This window comes from Scomber japonicus, chromosome 4, assembly GCF_027409825.1.
Source record: "Scomber japonicus isolate fScoJap1 chromosome 4, fScoJap1.pri, whole genome shotgun sequence".
Taxonomy (NCBI): domain Eukaryota; kingdom Metazoa; phylum Chordata; class Actinopteri; order Scombriformes; family Scombridae; genus Scomber; species Scomber japonicus.
Window position 1 is genome coordinate 17,146,507 of NC_070581.1, and position 18,379 is coordinate 17,164,885.

The following is an 18,379-nucleotide window of genomic DNA, read 5'->3' on the forward strand; positions in this document are numbered from 1 at the left end:
AGCATGGTTCCCGTAATGATGATCTCTTATTTTCACCAGTTCTCCAGCCTGCTGTGGAAGCGTTCTTCCTGGTCCATGCCACAGAGCGAGAGAGCAAACCTCCTGTGAGGGACACCCGGGAGAGCCAACTGTCTCACATCAAAGATGAGCCTCCACCACTGTCCCCAGCACCCCTTACACCTGCTACACCTTCATCCCTAGACCCATTCTTCTCCAGGGAACCATCCTCAATGCACATCTCTTCAAACTTGCCACCAGACACCCAGAAGTTCCTCCGCTTTGCTGGTGAGTGTGAAGGATAAAAAGTCAGGAGAATGATAAAGCTTTGTCCCAGTGTGTCGTTTAGTACCTAACAGGTCTCATCCTCTTCCCTTGTAGAAACTCACCGCACAGTGCTTAACCAGATCCTGCGCCAGTCCACCACTCACTTGGCTGATGGGCCTTTTGCAGTGCTGGTTGACTACATACGCATCCTGGACTTTGATGTTAAGAGGAAGTAAGTGAGATTCTTACATTTTGTCCAGTGTAGTTATTGGCTTTTCGAATCACTGACCGGCTGGTGTTCTTGGCCATCTTTGCAGGTATTTCCGCCAGGAACTAGAGCGTCTGGATGAAGGCCTGAGGAAGGAGGACATGGCTGTGCATGTGAGGAGAGATCACGTGTTTGAGGACTCCTACAGAGAGCTGCATCGCAAGAGCCCAGAGGACATGAAGAACAGGCTGTAAGGCTTCATTGCCTCTCCATCCAACTGCGTGCCCTCTCAATTCAGAACCACTCAGCCTGAGTCATACTCTGCTCCCTTTCCATTACAGGTACATCGTGTTTGAAGGAGAAGAGGGCCAGGATGCTGGTGGCCTGCTGAGGGAATGGTACATGATCATCTCCCGAGAGATGTTCAACCCAATGTATGCGCTGTTCCGCACATCGCCCGGCGATCGTGTGACTTACACCATCAACCCCTCATCCCACTGCAACCCCAACCACCTCAGCTACTTCAAGTTTGTGGGTCGTGTGGTGGCTAAGGCAGTCTATGATAACCGGTTATTGGAGTGCTACTTCACCCGCAGCTTCTACAAGCACATCCTGGGCAAGAGTGTCAGGTAATGAAGCCACTATCTGCTATAACTAAGTAGCCTACATATCTACGAAGTGTTCCAACTATACATTATTCATACAATGCTCATTGATTGCTAAATTGTACAGAAAAATAAATATTTCTATGTCTAGATTTTTTAATAATTAATATGCATTTCTGTGGTATTCCCAGGTACACAGACATGGAGAGTGAGGACTACCCATTCTTCCAGGGCTTGGTGTACTTGTTGGAGAATGACGTGTCCACACTGGGCTACGAGCTGACATTCAGCACAGAGGTTCGTGTCTGCTCTCTAAATGTTTCAATTAGCTTCAAGTTGAAAATTTGACTTTCATGCAGTGTCCTCTCCTTAACCCTTTCGGGCCTAAATTGCTCAAATACCACATGCTCTTTGTTATCATGAAATGAGTGATGGCCTTAAAATACCACTAAAGGAAGCCAACTGTGACACAGTAAAACATCAGGCTGAAATATAACAAGATGAGCAGCACTGAAAGTGTCTGTGTGTTTGTGTGTGTTCAGGTCCAGGAGTTTGGGGTGTGTGAAGTGAGAGACCTCAAGCCAAATGGAGCCAATATCCTGGTCACAGAGGAAAACAAAAAAGAGTATGTGCATCTGGTTTGCCAGATGAAGATGACAGGTAAGATTGTTGTTATTCCACCAAACATTTGATTTCCTTAAATTGGGGGGCTGCAGCAAAAAAATCAATGTAGATGGACCAATGTACATTTTGTTTTAAATGTTCATGCTGTATGAATTAAAAGCTGCTTCTAAATGATACAGTGCTTTGAGAAAGGACTAGGTAGCAGCCCTCAGAAATACTGGAACTGATCAGTATGCGGCAGAGAGCCAGATGTGTATCTGGAAGATGGTTGATTTATGTCAAGTAACATCCTCTAGCTGCTGCTCAAATACATTATTCAGTAAAGCTTTGAATTTTCTGCTGCTTGATATATAAAAAAAAAAAATCAAATTAAAACGTCACAGCTACAGAAAGGTCCCAGAGTGAATACTCATAACTTGTTTTCTAGGTGCAATCCGCAAGCAGCTGGCAGCTTTCCTTGAGGGATTCTACGAGATCATCCCCAAGAGGCTGATCTCCATCTTCACTGAGCAGGAGCTGGAGCTGCTCATCTCTGGCCTGCCCACTATTGACATCGACGACCTAAAGGCCAACACTGAATATCACAAATACCAGTCCAGCTCCATCCAGGTATAGATCAGGAAACACATGTACAAGATTATAATTAAAATGTCTACCCACTTCTACACGTTAGGTTATATTAAGAGCTGACAACACCAAACCCAGAAGAGACTGTGTCAAATTAGCAACTTTTGAGACCGACTTCCATTGTCAGATTTAATTTTAGTACAAATTGTCTTCCATTTAACTGCAGCCACATTTATGTCACATTTATTTGTGAAACAATTTCATGTGATCTATCAAGTTGCGACTTCTGCAGCACAGACAGTAATATTTACACTACATTTCACAGAAAAAGAAGTGCCTCTTTCACACTTGATGAAGTGAAGCAAGTCAAAACCAAAATTCTATTTGGTTGCTATTTGAAATTATTTCCCATATCTTGCAGCTTCCAGCCGTTTAACTAACAAAGAACACCAAAACAAACTCATTTATAACTTAACTGTTCTTGTGACATATTCTTTTGTTTTCTTTTTAACTATAGATCCAGTGGTTCTGGAGGGCCTTGCGCTCCTTTGACCAGGCAGACCGGGCCAAGTTCCTACAGTTTGTCACTGGCACGTCCAAGGTTCCCCTTCAGGGTTTCGCTGCTCTGGAGGGCATGAACGGCATCCAGAAGTTCCAGATCCACCGTGATGATCGCTCCACTGACCGCCTGCCATCTGCTCATACCTGGTAAATATACAGCACGAATACAAGACTTGAATAATTATGTCTTGAAAGGGTCAAAATTGTGAAGATGAAACTTAAATTGTAATGCTCTCTTCTTCTCTATCCTCAGCTTTAACCAGCTGGACCTCCCAGCCTATGAGAGCTATGAGAAGCTGAGACATATGCTGCTGTTGGCCATTCAGGAATGTTCAGAGGGATTCGGACTGGCTTAAACTGGGACTCCTAACACAAACATGCATACAAACACTTGATTTAGATTTGCCTACTCCTGACACATGCATACAGATAACCTTTGAACACACACACACACATATACACACACACACTATCATAGACATTACTGGATTACTTGTTGAATGGCCTAGACTTACTGGTTTCTATTCCATATAAAACAGATAAAACCAGCAAGTGAAATGGACTGATTAATATTGCGTACCACACAGAGAGCCTCATGTTGACACGATTGTGTCTCCCTTCCCAATTTAATGGCAAATGCAAGAGCAGGTTCAGAGGATAAAACATGGACTAATATAAGAGACGTTTTCTTCATTTAGTTTGATTTCTCTGTACAAAAGGTTTGGGAGTTTATTATGTTTAATCTTTTTTGTTCTCTGGCTGTGTAAAAAGAAAAAAGAGAATGTTGTTTGAACAGGATGGTTATAAAACCTTTGGGGAAAAAATGTTGGTGGTTTCTTGTTGCAAATTTGTGACCTCACAAGCCTTGATGATGGGGAACATTTTTATGGGGGGTATATGAACAACTTGAGAAGTTTTGGAGATATTCACAAAAATGCACTTTTCAAAAATTTTGTGGCATTTTTAAGGAAGGATGGTAGAAAAAAAAGAAGAGAAAACTTGAAGGAGATAAAAAAATTAAAAAAAGACATTAACCATAAATTCTAGAGTATTTTTGGCTATTAAATCGCTGACCCAGCCTTGAGCCTTTGAATCAGAGTGGAATAACTACATGAATAAATACATAAAATTGCGTCCATTGTCTCTTTTAACAGTGTTTCAATCATGCAGTGATCTCATTTCATCAAGATCAAATGTGTCAGTTATGTGTGTAATCACACCAAAAACAGCTTAATCAGACAAGTCTCAATAGAAAACATTTCCTCAATAGCAACATTTAGATGTAACAATTGAAACCCCAAATTATTCTGTTGCAAGTGATTCAATCCCGTGGTTGTCATTAAACCCACCAGTGAATCAAACTGTCCCAGATGACAGTGTGTAATGAATGACTGACACCATCCTAAAGCACTTTTTTCATGTACTGACAGAAACATTTGGATTAGACCAGTGGGAAGCATTATAGGAGCTTGTTGCGGCAGCGCTGTCATTTCTCATGCTGACACTGACCCAGTGTCCCCTCCAGTCTCAGATGATTGTCTGTACCCATGATTATGTCTCACAGTGTCCCTCACTGGCCACTGTTTGCTGATGAACTGAAGATGACACAGCAGTGGCAAAGGCCAAATATTCATTAAAAACATGGAAATTCATAATTGTGATTAGATGCAGGTTTTATATGGAAAAGGGTGGATCACCTAGATTATGAGGAACTCCTGGCATCCATGTAGTCCTCACAGTAGACCGTATTGATAGGTACAGTCTCAAAAAAAAGGAAATATCCCTACACTGACAATGTTATGACTCAAGATGCTCCACCTGAAGAAGACAACCAGTGTGTGGGAATTTCTAGTAATCAGCATCTGCAACCTGTTCATGTGCTTCTTAGCGATGCAACTGAGTCCTAAATTTAGTGGCAAACACTCCACATCACTTCTTGTGTTCATCAAGAAGGCCTTTGGCAAAGTTGATTTACGGTTAACTACTTTCTGTGCTATCATGTAGCTACAACAATCACTTAATATTTAGTCGTGCCTCTCTGGGTTCTCCTCCCTGTTTGGCTCTCTGCTCATCCACTAAAGGCCTCAGTATGTCAGCAGTTTACACCTGTCACCTCCTGTTGGACTCACACCTTCCTTGTCTGTCCATCTTCTCATGCCAGCTCTTGCATGCTGAATTTGTTACACTTGACGACGTGCTACAGAAGTGGGAACTGAATTCCCCACAAACTACTACAGCCAGCCTGTGCCCCCCACTGAAAATGTCGGCTTACACACCAGTTGCTGGATTAGAAGCGTCCATTTCTGATTTAGGGTGTGCTGAGGCGTGATAAATGAAATTACAGTGCTGTCATGCCGAGATTTCAGACGCTACACTAAACCCCCCCCCCCAACTCTCACACACACACATGAAGAACAGATGCAATTTTCTATTGACCACGCTTGATTTGCATATTCTGTAAGCATCTGTTGGTGTGAGGAGGCTTTGATTTGCAATTAAAGGAGAAAAATAATTCATCCATGCAGGGACTTTTCCTGAAAGAAAAAGACTACGTACATTTCCTCACAAATGGACACACATTTTTGTGATAAACTCAGGGGATTTTAGATTTCCTGTTGAAGAAATGATGTAGGCACTTTGAATTTCTTTCCTGCAACTGTTGTAAATGGAGATATCAGTGGTGCTGCCAAATGAGCTGTTTGGATGCACTGCGCCAGCTCCTCCACTGGGTGGGGATCATTACAGTGATTGAAGAAGATGTTTCCTGTCAGACTTTCCCCATGGTGGTGCATTTTGGTTTCCAGCTAACTCACCCTTTCACATTTTCCATTTCAAGAACTGAAACCATTTGTTGTGTTTGTGGCCACTAGTGACCCTTTCATAGTGTGCATTCATGTAATTTAACACTAGATTACCAAGAAAACTACCTCCAGTTTGACTAGTTATGAAGAAAACGTGTTCCCAACGAAATACTTTTGAAACTTTGGACATGAAACACATCAAGAACCCCCACCTCACTCCAATAACATGTCCCAGTAAAATGGGACAATCACTGATGGTTGTTTTCAAATGGGGTGATGTGACTAATTATGCCTGTAAATTCCTCACAGGCCTAATTAGCCTACAATTTTCAATCTTTTTTTAATGAATGGTTAGGTTACACGAGTGATTCAATGAATTAATCACTGAACTGATAAATGGATTTAACCATTTAAAAAACAAACAAAAATACAATTGTTTTATCTGTATTATGACAGGATGGCATAATGACTCATGATTTTATGACACCTGGTAGCCTAGAAACATACCAGTTTCAAATCTGAACAATGTCCCATTTCAGCTTAATTTTTGTCTTATTTTACCTAATGTATTCAGGTCAAATGGGACAGTCACTCAAAACCATTTGCAATAAGGAGTAAATGTACTGTGAAAATGTTTAAAATACACCATTGTACAGCCATTTTTGGTGTTACACTCTCATTGTTTTAGTTCTCTTATTACCAAAAAGAGAAAATCAACATACCAGATTTATTATATGTATGACCAGTGATTTTTTTTTCATCTTTGCTCCGCCCATCCTAGTTATCACAGACCAATCAAAATGATTATTTCATGTAAAGGGTGGCAACAATGCAATAACAATAATAAAAGGTGATTGGCTGCTAATATTAATAATATAAATAAGAGCCAGAGATGAAAAACCTTATTTGTCCCATTTTACCTGAAGTCCCATATTCTTCTGACTTCACCCTATAACAACATGAGGCGTTAAAGGACAGTGAACTCCATAAAAGGGCCACACAAGATTCACTTTGTGTGTTGACTAACCTTCGACTAAACTTTTTGTGATCGTAAACAAAGTGCACAGACAATAGTGATAGAGGAGCTGAGGTGAGGAGGAAATGAAGGCCGCTGGAATGGAGTTCATTAATATCGACTGCTTTGTGTATGAGCCAGAAAGCTCTCAGCCTAATACATTTTACTGCAGCTGTCTTCAGTGTCTCTGGAATAAATCACAATATTACAGCACTCACAGAGTAAAATGATAAAAGGCTGCTTTTGAGCAGAGCCCAAACGGGCAAAGGGACAAAATCAGTTCATTAGAGTAATTGGTTTAATGTTTCTAATTAGCTAGAGAGATATTTATACTGAAGAAAATTGATGACAGTGTTCCCTTTCTTTGCACAATTCCTCATCCACTTGTGCTTCTTCCCAGAGTTGAGTTTGTTGATCCTCCAAAGCACTGGAAGAGAAAGGACAAGGACAGAAACCAATGAGCAGTATTTCTATTTACAGCTTGTCATTGTTTTAACCTATTAATTCAGTATTCATGATAGATGTTCCAAATAATAGCACCCCAGTAGAAACTTGCTAATCAGGCTCAAACTTGTGGTTCTGTGCTTTTTCACACCTCGCTTTACACTGAGGTTTCTGTGCAGTGGATTCAGTGAAGCCTGTGTTACAAATGTATAGACAAAGGGGAAGTTTGACATATCAAGGTGGACAGGAGCAGCCCTCAGTTTTCACAGCAGCGAGACGGGTTAGAGAGGGTGTTACATGCTGTTGTGAATCTGTCGGGTTTTGTCATCACCTTCTGATTAGGCTTCTGTTTCTGCCTCGTGCCAGTGAGGACGAGGAGGACAGATGCTAATTTTTGAGCACCACATTCATATTATCATTCATGTGCTGATGTATTTGTGTACATTTTGTCCTTGAGGGAGAAGTGGAGAGTCATCCGCGGGGAAAAAAGTTGGGCGCAGGTGGGTGCATGTTGGCTGGCCTTTGATCACACACACGAGAGCTGAGACCACAGAGTCCAGACCCAAACCTGAAGTGACAGTCTGTCTACTGTAAAGGTCAGAGTCTTTATTACCTCTGAGCTTCCAAGTATCTGTGGTCGCTATCTATTTACCACACTACATCTGCAGCAACCCCCCTCCCCTTCAGGTTTCTCAGTGGCACAGCGGTGGGCACCTTGTGGCATTTTAGAGGAGACAATCCAATGCATGAAATTCAGCCCTGTCATATTATAAATCATGTAAGGTCTTTAACTGCTGAGGGAAGTAATACTGTTGAAGCATTCAGAGAGGTTATATATCAGGAGGGAGTGGCTGATGGTAGCATCGGGGGAGAAACGGCTTATTTATCAGTAAGTATATTTTAAAAAAGCAAATGTGCAAAAGATCTATCATATGACACTGCATTAAAAAATGCAAATCATGGAATGATGTAATTCAGACATGGTGCTTTGTAATAACAAACAATGGACAGTAAAGGGTCATTTCTATTTTTGGAGGAAAAGCAGTAAACTAGTCACAGTCATTTCCTTGCTTTAACAACATGGTGCACTGTTTGCATAGAAACAAATCTATGTAAAACCTTTATTTGAATATCAATGATTGAAATTTGAGTGTACATGAACTGCAAATTCCCATTTCCTCTGTGATTGACCTGAACGGTGTGACAGCAACTTGTCTTTGTTGGTGCTCTAACCTTTGGTATACCACTACACATTTGTACGAGGCTGACTCATGGCTATTTGCATGCAGTTAACACACTTAATGAGATGTGTCCCGGTGAGTGAAGTGCTGGTCATGTCTGGCAGCCGAGCCACTCTAAGCATGGCAGGAAACTAAATCAGAGTCATTTCCCTTCAATTAGTGAGTGATTAACGCCAGGTCAGAGACGGCTGGCTGACCTTCTGGCCGAATGACTTTAACCGGATCAATGAATCTCCAAATGGCGTCCACATCAACAGGCTGTGAACCATGCAGTCAGTGGACAGGCGCTCTAGGAGTAAAAAGCTGTCGAATCTACCTCTGACTGTCCACTTCTCACTCCTGTTCTATCTTTGGCTCTGTTGCCTGTCATCTCTCTCTCTCTCTCTCTGTCTCTCTCTGTAAAACTGTCAATGCTCTTTTTTCATTGTTTTCCCCTGACTGTTGGCCCACTGCTATCTTTTTATCTTCCCCTTTCCCTCTCTGTGGCTGCAAGCATCTCTTCAACACTCGTGACACATTCTCACTTTTTGTTGTGTTTAATCATTCAATAAATATTGAAAAATGTTAATTGTAAATTATCTGAGCCAATAGGCTTTTCCCCACAGGAGACATATTGACTTGTCACATCCTGAAAGGCACAGGGTTACCAATAACAAGTGTTCCAGTAAAAAAGAAAAAGCCTCCTGTGACTAAAGGCTTATTGTGAGCTTGCTGTGTCAGCTGAAAGCAAAAGAGTTTCAACTTACAATAGGCCTTTTTTGACATGTCACAGTATAAAATCACAGATGTGAATAATGAAATGAATGATGGCTTAATTCCATTTAGCCTGTTCAGCATGCTGGCTCACTGTCACACTGCCTACTAGGGCACTTGAATAAAGCATTGTTAATGTTATTAACAGCACTGCTGTAGCTACAGTAACAAGTCAAAACTTCTGCTGTGGAAAAGGTCTATGATTTTTTTTAAAAACAAAAAAAAACAAACCCAGAGACAAACAGGAAATCCTCACATTTCTCAAGCAGGAGTCAGGACCTGTAGAGGCAGATATGTGTGCATTATAAATTAAATATGAAAACAACAAGAAACGCGAAAGGTCAATAATTGTTCCAGTTTGGGGATGTTGTAACAAGCCTGGTAAGGAGTTGTTTTTACCATATTGGTATCCCCAAAAGAGATCAGATGCCAACACTTACGAGAAAAGTTGTTTATTCCAGGAAACCGAATCTTGACTGGAACAGAAAAGTTGTTTATTCCAGGAAACCGAATCTTGACTGGAACACATTGTGTGTTAACAAATGACACCCACACGCGGTGTGGAGCTGTTTTGCTGTTTTACTATTCTGCTGTTGATGTCTCATTGATGTCTGCAGTGTTCTGCTGTGTCATCAATGAAGATCCCAGTTGGCTGTTCGATGACTTCTGTTCTCAGTCTCTTACTTTAAAGATTACTGAAGTTAAGTAATCCAGTATTTAGTCTATTTTTTCTCCATAAATGACCAAATAAACAAACCACTAACAGTGACTTTTCAGCACTAGTCCAGACCAGCGCCCATTTTAAAGCAGCTATGGTTAACCGGGCTATTTTGCTGCCAGAAGAATATTGATTTTTGGAGCAACCATACAGAGCCTTTGTAGAAACACTGTCTGGACATTTTCTTTGATTTGAGCCCTTTTATGTCAAGTTTACTTTATAGTTTATAGTATAACACTTGGCAGCTTCAACTAAGGTTTATATGCTTTTTTTAATAATGCAGAAACAGAGAACAACAGACATTAAAAAAGATTAATATTACAAGAATCATAATACAAGATTGTATAATGAAATTAAGTTTGTTGTCCCTTTATGCTCAGCACAAAAACAGCGATTATATAAATTGATTAATAAATAATAAGTCATGAAACAAATGTCTTATATTGTGCAGAGGATGAATTGAGGAGTCTCACAGCCTGAGGAAAGAAGCTGCTCTGTAGTCTGGTGGTACGACAGCAGATATTTCTGTATCTCCTGCCAGACAGCAGCAGGATCAACAGGCTGTGGCTGGGGTGGGTATTTGTATCCTTTGCATCCTTTGTGCTCTGTGCAGGCACCTCCCCTCACAGATATCACTGATGCTCGTTAGATGGGTACCAATGATGTTCTGGGAGGTTTTAGTCATCTGCTGAAAAGCCTTTGTGTCTAGGGCAATGCACATTTCATGAGGATTTGTGTTTCCAGTCAGGATGCTGTCTATTGCTTCTCTGTAAAAGTTAACAAGAACTTGAGATGGGAGTTTGCTTTCATACATTTTCTTAAGAAATACAATTGTTTCTGAGCTCTCTTTACAGGGTGGAGGTGTATGATGTTCATGACAGGTTCTCTCTGATGCTAATTCCCAGGAGCCTAAAACTGTTCACCTACTCCACCTCAGCTCCACTGATGTTGACAGGGATGTGTGTCTTTGCCTCCTTTTTTCTAAAATCAACAATCACCTGCTTGGTTTTCGTGATATTGAGCAGAAGGTTGTTCTCTGTGCACCATTCTGCAAGATTGTTGATTTCCTCCCGATAATAAGACTCATCGTTGTTTGAAATCCGGACAATGGTGGTGGTGTCGCCCACTTTAACAGAGTTCTCTCCATGTAGGGGGTTGAGGTCATGGCTGTACAGAGTGAATAGGAGGGAGGGATTAAGCACACAACTATAGTGGCCTCCAGTGTTGAGCACTGGAGTGGAGGAGGTGTGACCACCAATCTGAACTGTCTGAGATCTTTGCAATGTCTAATTGCAAATCAAAAACATAAAAGAAGAACAAATAACAAATATAATTTTGTCTAATTTTGTCTTAAAGTTGTTGTACAACCTCCTGACACTGAATAATAAAGCTGGACTTAGAACAAGTCAAAAATTGTCTAATGGTCAAAAATAAATAATCTTCTGAGGTTGAATCCTGGAGCTTTTATTATCATAGTAGTCCAATGTTTTGATAAAGTGTTTGGTGTTATGGAGTAAAGTCTACACTCTCTTGATCTGTTAGTAATGCGAGTTCAAATTATGAACAACAATTTGATTAATAATGATAATTGATTATCTGATGTACCGTGTAGTAAACTGATAGCATGTGTGTCTTTCTATTTTCCTTTTGCCTTTCTTCTTAAACTGGTTTATTTATTCAGCTCTGCATTTGTGTACTTTTTTGTGCTTTGTGTGTTTTGTCTGGTTGTGTATCTATTCTTGCTTTGGCATTGTGTATGTTTTCGGGGGACAGTTGGATGCTTGTGTCTGTTCCTCTGTTCATGTTGTGTTTTCTGTTCTTGTCTGTTTTGTTGGTTTAATAAGATTAAAACAGCCAAAAGAAAAAAAGAAGAAGAGAGTTCACGCTTCACTCTGGTTCTCTTCTCCGTGTCTTAGTAGTCACCATTCTCCTCCAGAAGAAAGCTGTGCAATCAATGAGATATCTTTGAGTTCCTGCGTATGAGCAGGATTTGTTGCAGAATAACAAGTCAAGTGGAGCAACAGGTGTTGTTGCATTGTAACAGTTTGTGTTAGCCAATCATTGTTGGTCAGGTGATCAATACTGATCACAGACTTCTCAGCTTCCTTTTCTCTACAAAGATTTAACTTAATTCTCTAAACTGTCACAGTACACATAGTGCAGACACTCTTTTAAATCATAAACATATCTTAAGATAAAACATTTCATTACAGTCTTTACATCACTCTTAACTGTAAATCCTCCGTTGCAGCCAGATTCCACCAATGCTGCAGATGTTGCATCAGTCTCTGTTGTCTCTTTTCATCTTTCCTCTATGTACCTATACAGCCTGATTTTACAAGATTTTTATTTTATTTTCCCGCAGATCCAATAGACCTTTGAGGGCATGACAACATTCATTTTCTAGCTTTTTGTGACACCTGTCTGTATATATCTGTGTGACCACAGCCCCATCCTCTGTGACACATTATCCTCTATTCTCCCTTTGTGTGTGTTGTGTTCTCCATCTCTCTTTTCCTCTTGTTCTCAGCCTCCACACCCACACTGCAGCCATTTACTATATTGCCTCTCTCCCCTCGCTTTTAAGCTGATGGAACTGTCTCTCTGCCTTTTGCTGACTGCATCTGTTTTTCCTGCAAGTCCGGACCTTAAGTTGTTCATTCATAGCCCCCCACTCCCCCTGCTCCCGTCTTCCTCCACATATATCATTCCATCTCTCCTGCCACTTTGCCAGCTGACTCACTTACAGTCGAGTCGAGCTGACCGGGAAATGAGCAGAGAGCTTTTGCAAGGGCAAGTAAGAAGTCTCTCACAGATGAATGGCTTTAAGTGAGAGTTTGGCCAGTAGTACGAGGGGGTGACAGCTGAGGTAGGTATCTCCTCACAGATGAGTTTATACTACAGAGGTCAGGGATTGAGGTGGATTTTCTCTCCTGCTAGGGTCCTTTCAATCACAAGGAAAGACGCTATCTCTATTGATCGGCCTGAGTGAGGCTTCCTACAAGCTGGATGCTAATTTTCCTCCATCCTCCACTTGCCTCTATATAGCTTTGGCTTTTGTTTTAATAGCTTGACTGTGAAAATAAAATGAACCAGACAGAGAATTAATAATAGTTTTCTCATGTGAAAGATCTCCTTTGTGTTGCATATTTGATTGTTGGTCATGATGTAAATAAAGTCTCAATTCTTATCCTGTTAGACCTAAGTGCAGATTTTGATATAACTGACCACGATATCCTAATCAATCGTCTTGAAAAATGGCTCAGTCTCTCTGACTGTGTGTTAAACTGGTTCAAAACATACATCAAAAGGAGAAACTTCTACATAAGTCTTGGAAATCATGTGTCTGAGGAACATGAAAACTGCTATGGGGTTCCACAGGGAAGCTGCCTCAGTCCTTTATTAATCTCACTCTACATGCTGGTACTTGGTGACATTAGAGAGGATAACGTATGTTTCCATAGTTATGCAGATGATACACAACTGTACATCTCCACTGAACCAAATAATGATGCAGCCATAAACTCCATTATTGCCTGTCTTCTGGCAATAAATAAATGGATGAGGAATCATTTCTTAAAGTTAAATGAGGACAAAACTGAGATCCTTCTTGTTGGCCGCAAAACTAAAAGAAACACAGTACAATAATCTGGGGAAATTAACTCCATGGATTAAATCTGAGGTCACAAGTATTTGTATTATCTGAGAATCAGATTAAAGTTTCATGTCTTACATTAACAAGGTGACTAAACACAAAGTATGACCATTCATAAATCAAAAAGATGCAGAAAAACTGATACATGCCTGTCTCTCAAGCTGACTCAATTCATGTAATGCACTTTTTACTGGCCTCCCAAAAAAAGAAAAAACACAGATAGACTTCAACTTTATTTATATAGCACCTTAAACACAACATGGTTGATCACAAGTGCTTTAGTTTATTAAAAAGATAAGATATAATACATTAGTTCAGTTTTAGGTGCTCCTTTAACTTTCAGAATTGACTTTAAAGTCCTCCTGACATACAGTATACAAAGCCCTTAATGGGCTAGGACCGGCTAGGACCCAGCTACATGGCTAACTTTCTTGTTATATATATGCCTTCAAGAAAGCTGCGATCATCTGCTGCTAGTTTATTGGAGGTTTCCAGTAACAGCAGAAAGAAAATCAGGGATGCAGCCTTTGTCAATTACGCCCCAAAACTATGGAAAAAATTACCGATAAATATCAGCCAGCTTGCTAAATGTTTTTAAAAGTAAGCTAAAAACTTATCTCTTCACTTTAACCTTTAACTAGCTTTTCTATCAGCTACTTTTACTAGGTACTATTCTTACTATTTTAAAATTACTGCTATTTCTATTTTTCAAATCATTTTACATTAATGTTTTTATTTCTTTCCTCTTTCTTTCTTTTTAGATTAATTAAGCATGGCCATGTCCATGAGATGCTATGCTCTTATATCTCACCCAGTTTTTGTCTCCATTCATGGCGTCCATCCAGCCACAGTTATGACCCTGAACTCTCAGCCTTTCTTCAGCCGTCCAGCCTCTCCTGAGGATAATGGCAGAGGTTCTCACCTATTTAAACTGGCATCATCAATCATTATTCCCATGGTGTACGCTCCCACAGCAGCTTTTGTCTGCATGCCTGGCAGGTCCTCAAGCACGCAATGGCAGATGGGCACGCTGGCACCCTCAGGTTGGAGAGGCACAAAGACAAACTGCAGAAGCTCACTGGGAAAAGGGGTTTTCTGACTGGACCTGATGGTGCTGCCCCAATTACCTGAGCTGGACTGAGTATGTTAGTTTTAGGAACAAATGTGGGATGAGTGTTGATGTGTTTCGGACCCTAGCCTTTCTTTGCTTTTCTTTCTCCTACTTTTTTTCAGGAGCAGATCAAATTTCTATCTGTACATTAATGATTACTATGCTTGTGAAATTTTGGAGGAGTTACCACCAATCTGTCTGCAACAGATCGAGTGCTATGTGTCTATGTATCTATATGGCACACACATTTTGTCAAAAGTGCTTTACAATAAAGTGAATTAGATACTTAAAATGAAAGCAAATAATATTCAAACTAGGTGCTATCTAGTGACTCTGTGAGGCTGTGCATTGGTGCTTTATGCTAAGCACTAATGTCAACATTGCCACATGCTCATGACAATGTGAACATGCAGAAGCAGGTATTTTACCATGTTAATTATTTTAGTTTACTGTGTTATTGTGCTAACATTTGCTAAAGTACAGTTGAGGTAGATTTTGACCAGATGAATGATATTTGCAAGAGCCCAAATAAACTTTCCAAAGTGCTTTAATGAAGCTAAAAACCATTACACCGCATCCTGACATACAGCGACATGAGCGAGAACAAGTGATTACAATGCATGAGTTTTCAATCAGCCTTTCCTGACAGGCGGCAAGTGACATTGCCCTGTCCAGTGATGACGCCCACCCCTCAAAAAATCGCTCGCTCTGTCTCTATCTGGATGAAATTTCGCAGCCATCTCCCACCCCTAAACACTAGCTAGCCCCTCAATAATTTGATTGGTTTGGAATATACTATATCAGTTTCACGCAAGATTTCGTCGCCGGTTCACTCGCTTGCTGTGTAAAACAAATAATCTTTATTCTAGCTCATGGCTATGTAGCGACTTATGGAGGAAAAACTGACAGTGTACTGTTGGAGAAATTACTGCATGTATTGATGATCATTAATTTATTATAGAAGCATATTTAACTGATCACTTTTGCTTTTAAAGGAACGTGAAGCACTCAACCTTATCTATAACCTTTTATATGCTCTAAGCAGATTGTTCTGTTTTAAGCAAAAAGATTTCTTGCACCTTGTTTGTATGTTAGGAAAGAAGAAACAGAAAAGGTTATCTTATGTTCATGATACATGGTGACCTTGATTCAAAGTGGTCATTGGAAAACAAGAACTAAATGCAAGAACTGGACGCCATGCAAAATGTGCCATAACATGACACCATATATGGAATTGTTATTGATAATCTAAACAAATGTCTGCAGAGTGATGTGTGACAAGGTGCTTGTGTTGATAGTTGTGTTGAGCAGAGGCTGAATTCATAAAATGTTTGTGTGAGCTGTTCATTGTGCCCTTCACTTGCTGCAGAGCTCAGGGAGCCTGAATGCATACGCTTTAGTGATTTATTAAAGGCAGAAGAATACTGTGTCTCTGGTGTTTAATTACCTTTATCACCTGATGAGTCAGCTGACTTTACAGCTGCAAAAACAGACTCATGTGAGGCTATATTTAGATATACAGTGGTGCTTTGTTCTAAATGCTAAAGTCAACATGTTACAGTGACAATGTAAATATACGATATGACTTTATTGTCAGATTACATAACAATCATACATGACAAATTTGATCCTCTGGTTTCAGATCTGATGCATAAAAGCAGTCGTCAGCCTGTTGCATTTAATATTGAAGGACTCTAAATTGCCTGTCAAAAGGCAGAAGTCCATATAAAACACATGCAAGGAGTCAGAATAGATGCTGTTAGCAAGTCTGAGCATGTTCTTGCTGTGAGCTACTTGAAAGGAGTGTGCCGCAGGTTGGCTAATAATCTCTGCAAAATTCAGATTTGAACATGCTGATGTAAAGATGGTAAAATGTTTACCGTGCTGCTTGTTTTAGTTCAATGTGTTGGCATACTTTTGACCAGTTGATTGTTCTATATGAAAAGCTAACCAAAATTATTAGCATTCATCTTGAGGGGAACAAATCAAATTTGATGTCAATATGTCCAATAGTAGGCAAGACATTTCATTCAAGACTACAAATTTCAACCTCATGGTGGCGCTAGACGATAAGTCAAAAGATCACCAGCCATTAAGATTCATCCTCTGGTAACCATGAATGTCTGTATGAAATTTCATCACAATCCATCTAGCAGTTGTTGAGAGTTGATGTAGACCAAATAACCAACAGATTGACATTGACGTTCACAGAGTCATGTTGCTAGTGTGGCTAATGAAAATACCAAAAGAAAACTTGATTTTAAAAAAAACGTTTTTTTTACTCAAATACATTTAATAGAAACAATTTTTTAAATGAGTAAAAAATAGCCATCTTGAGACATTATTTGAAAATCAAAACAGAGATGGGTAAACCATTCCACAGTCTGCAGAAAACAATGGAAAGAACACGTAATTGTTAAGAACATCTCAGGGGGATTTGGCGGTGTAATAGGAACAGAGGAGGTTTAAAATCTCAAGTGGTGCCAATTCCTACAGCACTTTAAAAACTAAAAATATTCAGTTTTGTATTGCTGGACTTTAGGCGTAATCTAACTTCACAGTGATCAGGTTTGCCAAGAGATTAAAAAAACATGTAAAGTGAAAGATCTCTACATATCATTATGTGTGCTGGATCACAGTCACCTGATGACATTTAACACATTTGTTATCTTGTCACAACAGCAAAAGCAGTCAGACAACCCCTAACCCCCCCCCCCCCCCAACCCTTATTACCCTGGTATCAGTGCATCTTTGCCACATCTCAGACACATTTTTATTCACCATGCATTACGTAATGTTCATCCCAGTCATGTCTTGGATTATAATGAACTGAAGCTCGGTCAATGGTTTACTGGCAGAATAAATTAAAAGAGCTTATGAAAGTTGAGCCCGGTGGAGCGTAGGGATTACTAACACAAAACCGTATATGGCCATTATTTCACCTCTGTGGTGTATTAGCTCTTAGATTGGTGCAAGAGGAGAGGGGAGAAGTAGTGGTGAAGGGCCATAGGCTATATGCTCTATGCTAATGTTCAGCGTGCATTATTATGCTCGGCACTGCATGAATGAATGTAAAAGCAGTAATAACAACGGCTGGACCTATAGTCCAGACTTTAAACAGGGAGGGGCAAGAGACAGAGAGGACAGAGGGATGGGTAGAGAACAGGGAGGAGGAGGCGGAGGAGGGGGAGGAGGGTACAATAAAGGAATGGTCAGAATCCACAGAGAGTGAGGTGAAGAGAGAACGAGGGAGGGAGGGAAGAGCAGAAGAGGGAGGGAGGCAGACTGAGAAGATGGGTGATGTCACCTCTAACAGGCAGCCAATGAGAGTCAGGGAGGTAGAGAGAGAGAGCGGCCAAAGGAGGGTGTGTTTTTCTATCACTGCAGCATCAGCAGAGAAGAGAGGGGCACAATCAATTTCATAGAGAAGAGGAGGAAAAAGGCACAAGTAGATAAGGAAGAGAGACGTGGGGGAAAAAAGGACGCAAGGAGTTGACAGAGGAACGGAGCATCCCTTCGGAGGTAAGAGGAGCTTTTTGTGATGAGACGGACAGAGTGTCATTAAACAGAAAAAGAGCAGGTGAGAGGATTAATTAGGCTGCTAGGTGGAGGTGGCTTGTTATGGAATCGCACCTTTGCCTCATCTTTCACTGGCAGTAAAAGATGACAGCCTGGTTCATGTGAATCGCTTTAATGGCTTTTTATTCATGAACCTTTCTATGGAAATTTATTCTAATCTCATCATGCATGTTAGTATTTAGGAAAACTATAAAATTACAGCTATTTCATCACTTTCATCACAAAAAAGAATG

The 18,379-nt window shown here is 40.4% G+C and overlaps 1 protein-coding gene across 3 annotated transcripts in view; it reads left to right on the forward strand.

Annotated features, from left to right (window-relative positions):
• The window catches only part of huwe1 (HECT, UBA and WWE domain containing E3 ubiquitin protein ligase 1), a 43,848-nt gene extending 39,887 nt beyond the window's left edge, over positions 1-3,961 (forward strand). For all 3 annotated transcript variants that reach the window (XM_053316934.1, XM_053316935.1, XM_053316936.1), the window contains exons 74-82: positions 40-285; positions 379-496; positions 582-722; positions 814-1,101; positions 1,269-1,374; positions 1,620-1,737; positions 2,129-2,310; positions 2,786-2,976; positions 3,083-3,961. In XM_053316934.1, coding sequence (XP_053172909.1) covers positions 40-285; positions 379-496; positions 582-722; positions 814-1,101; positions 1,269-1,374; positions 1,620-1,737; positions 2,129-2,310; positions 2,786-2,976; positions 3,083-3,185 — 1,493 coding nt within the window. In that variant the 3' untranslated portion in view covers positions 3,186-3,961. The remainder of the gene's footprint in view (positions 1-39; positions 286-378; positions 497-581; positions 723-813; positions 1,102-1,268; positions 1,375-1,619; positions 1,738-2,128; positions 2,311-2,785; positions 2,977-3,082) is intronic.
• Positions 3,962-18,379: the final 14,418 nt, after the last annotated feature.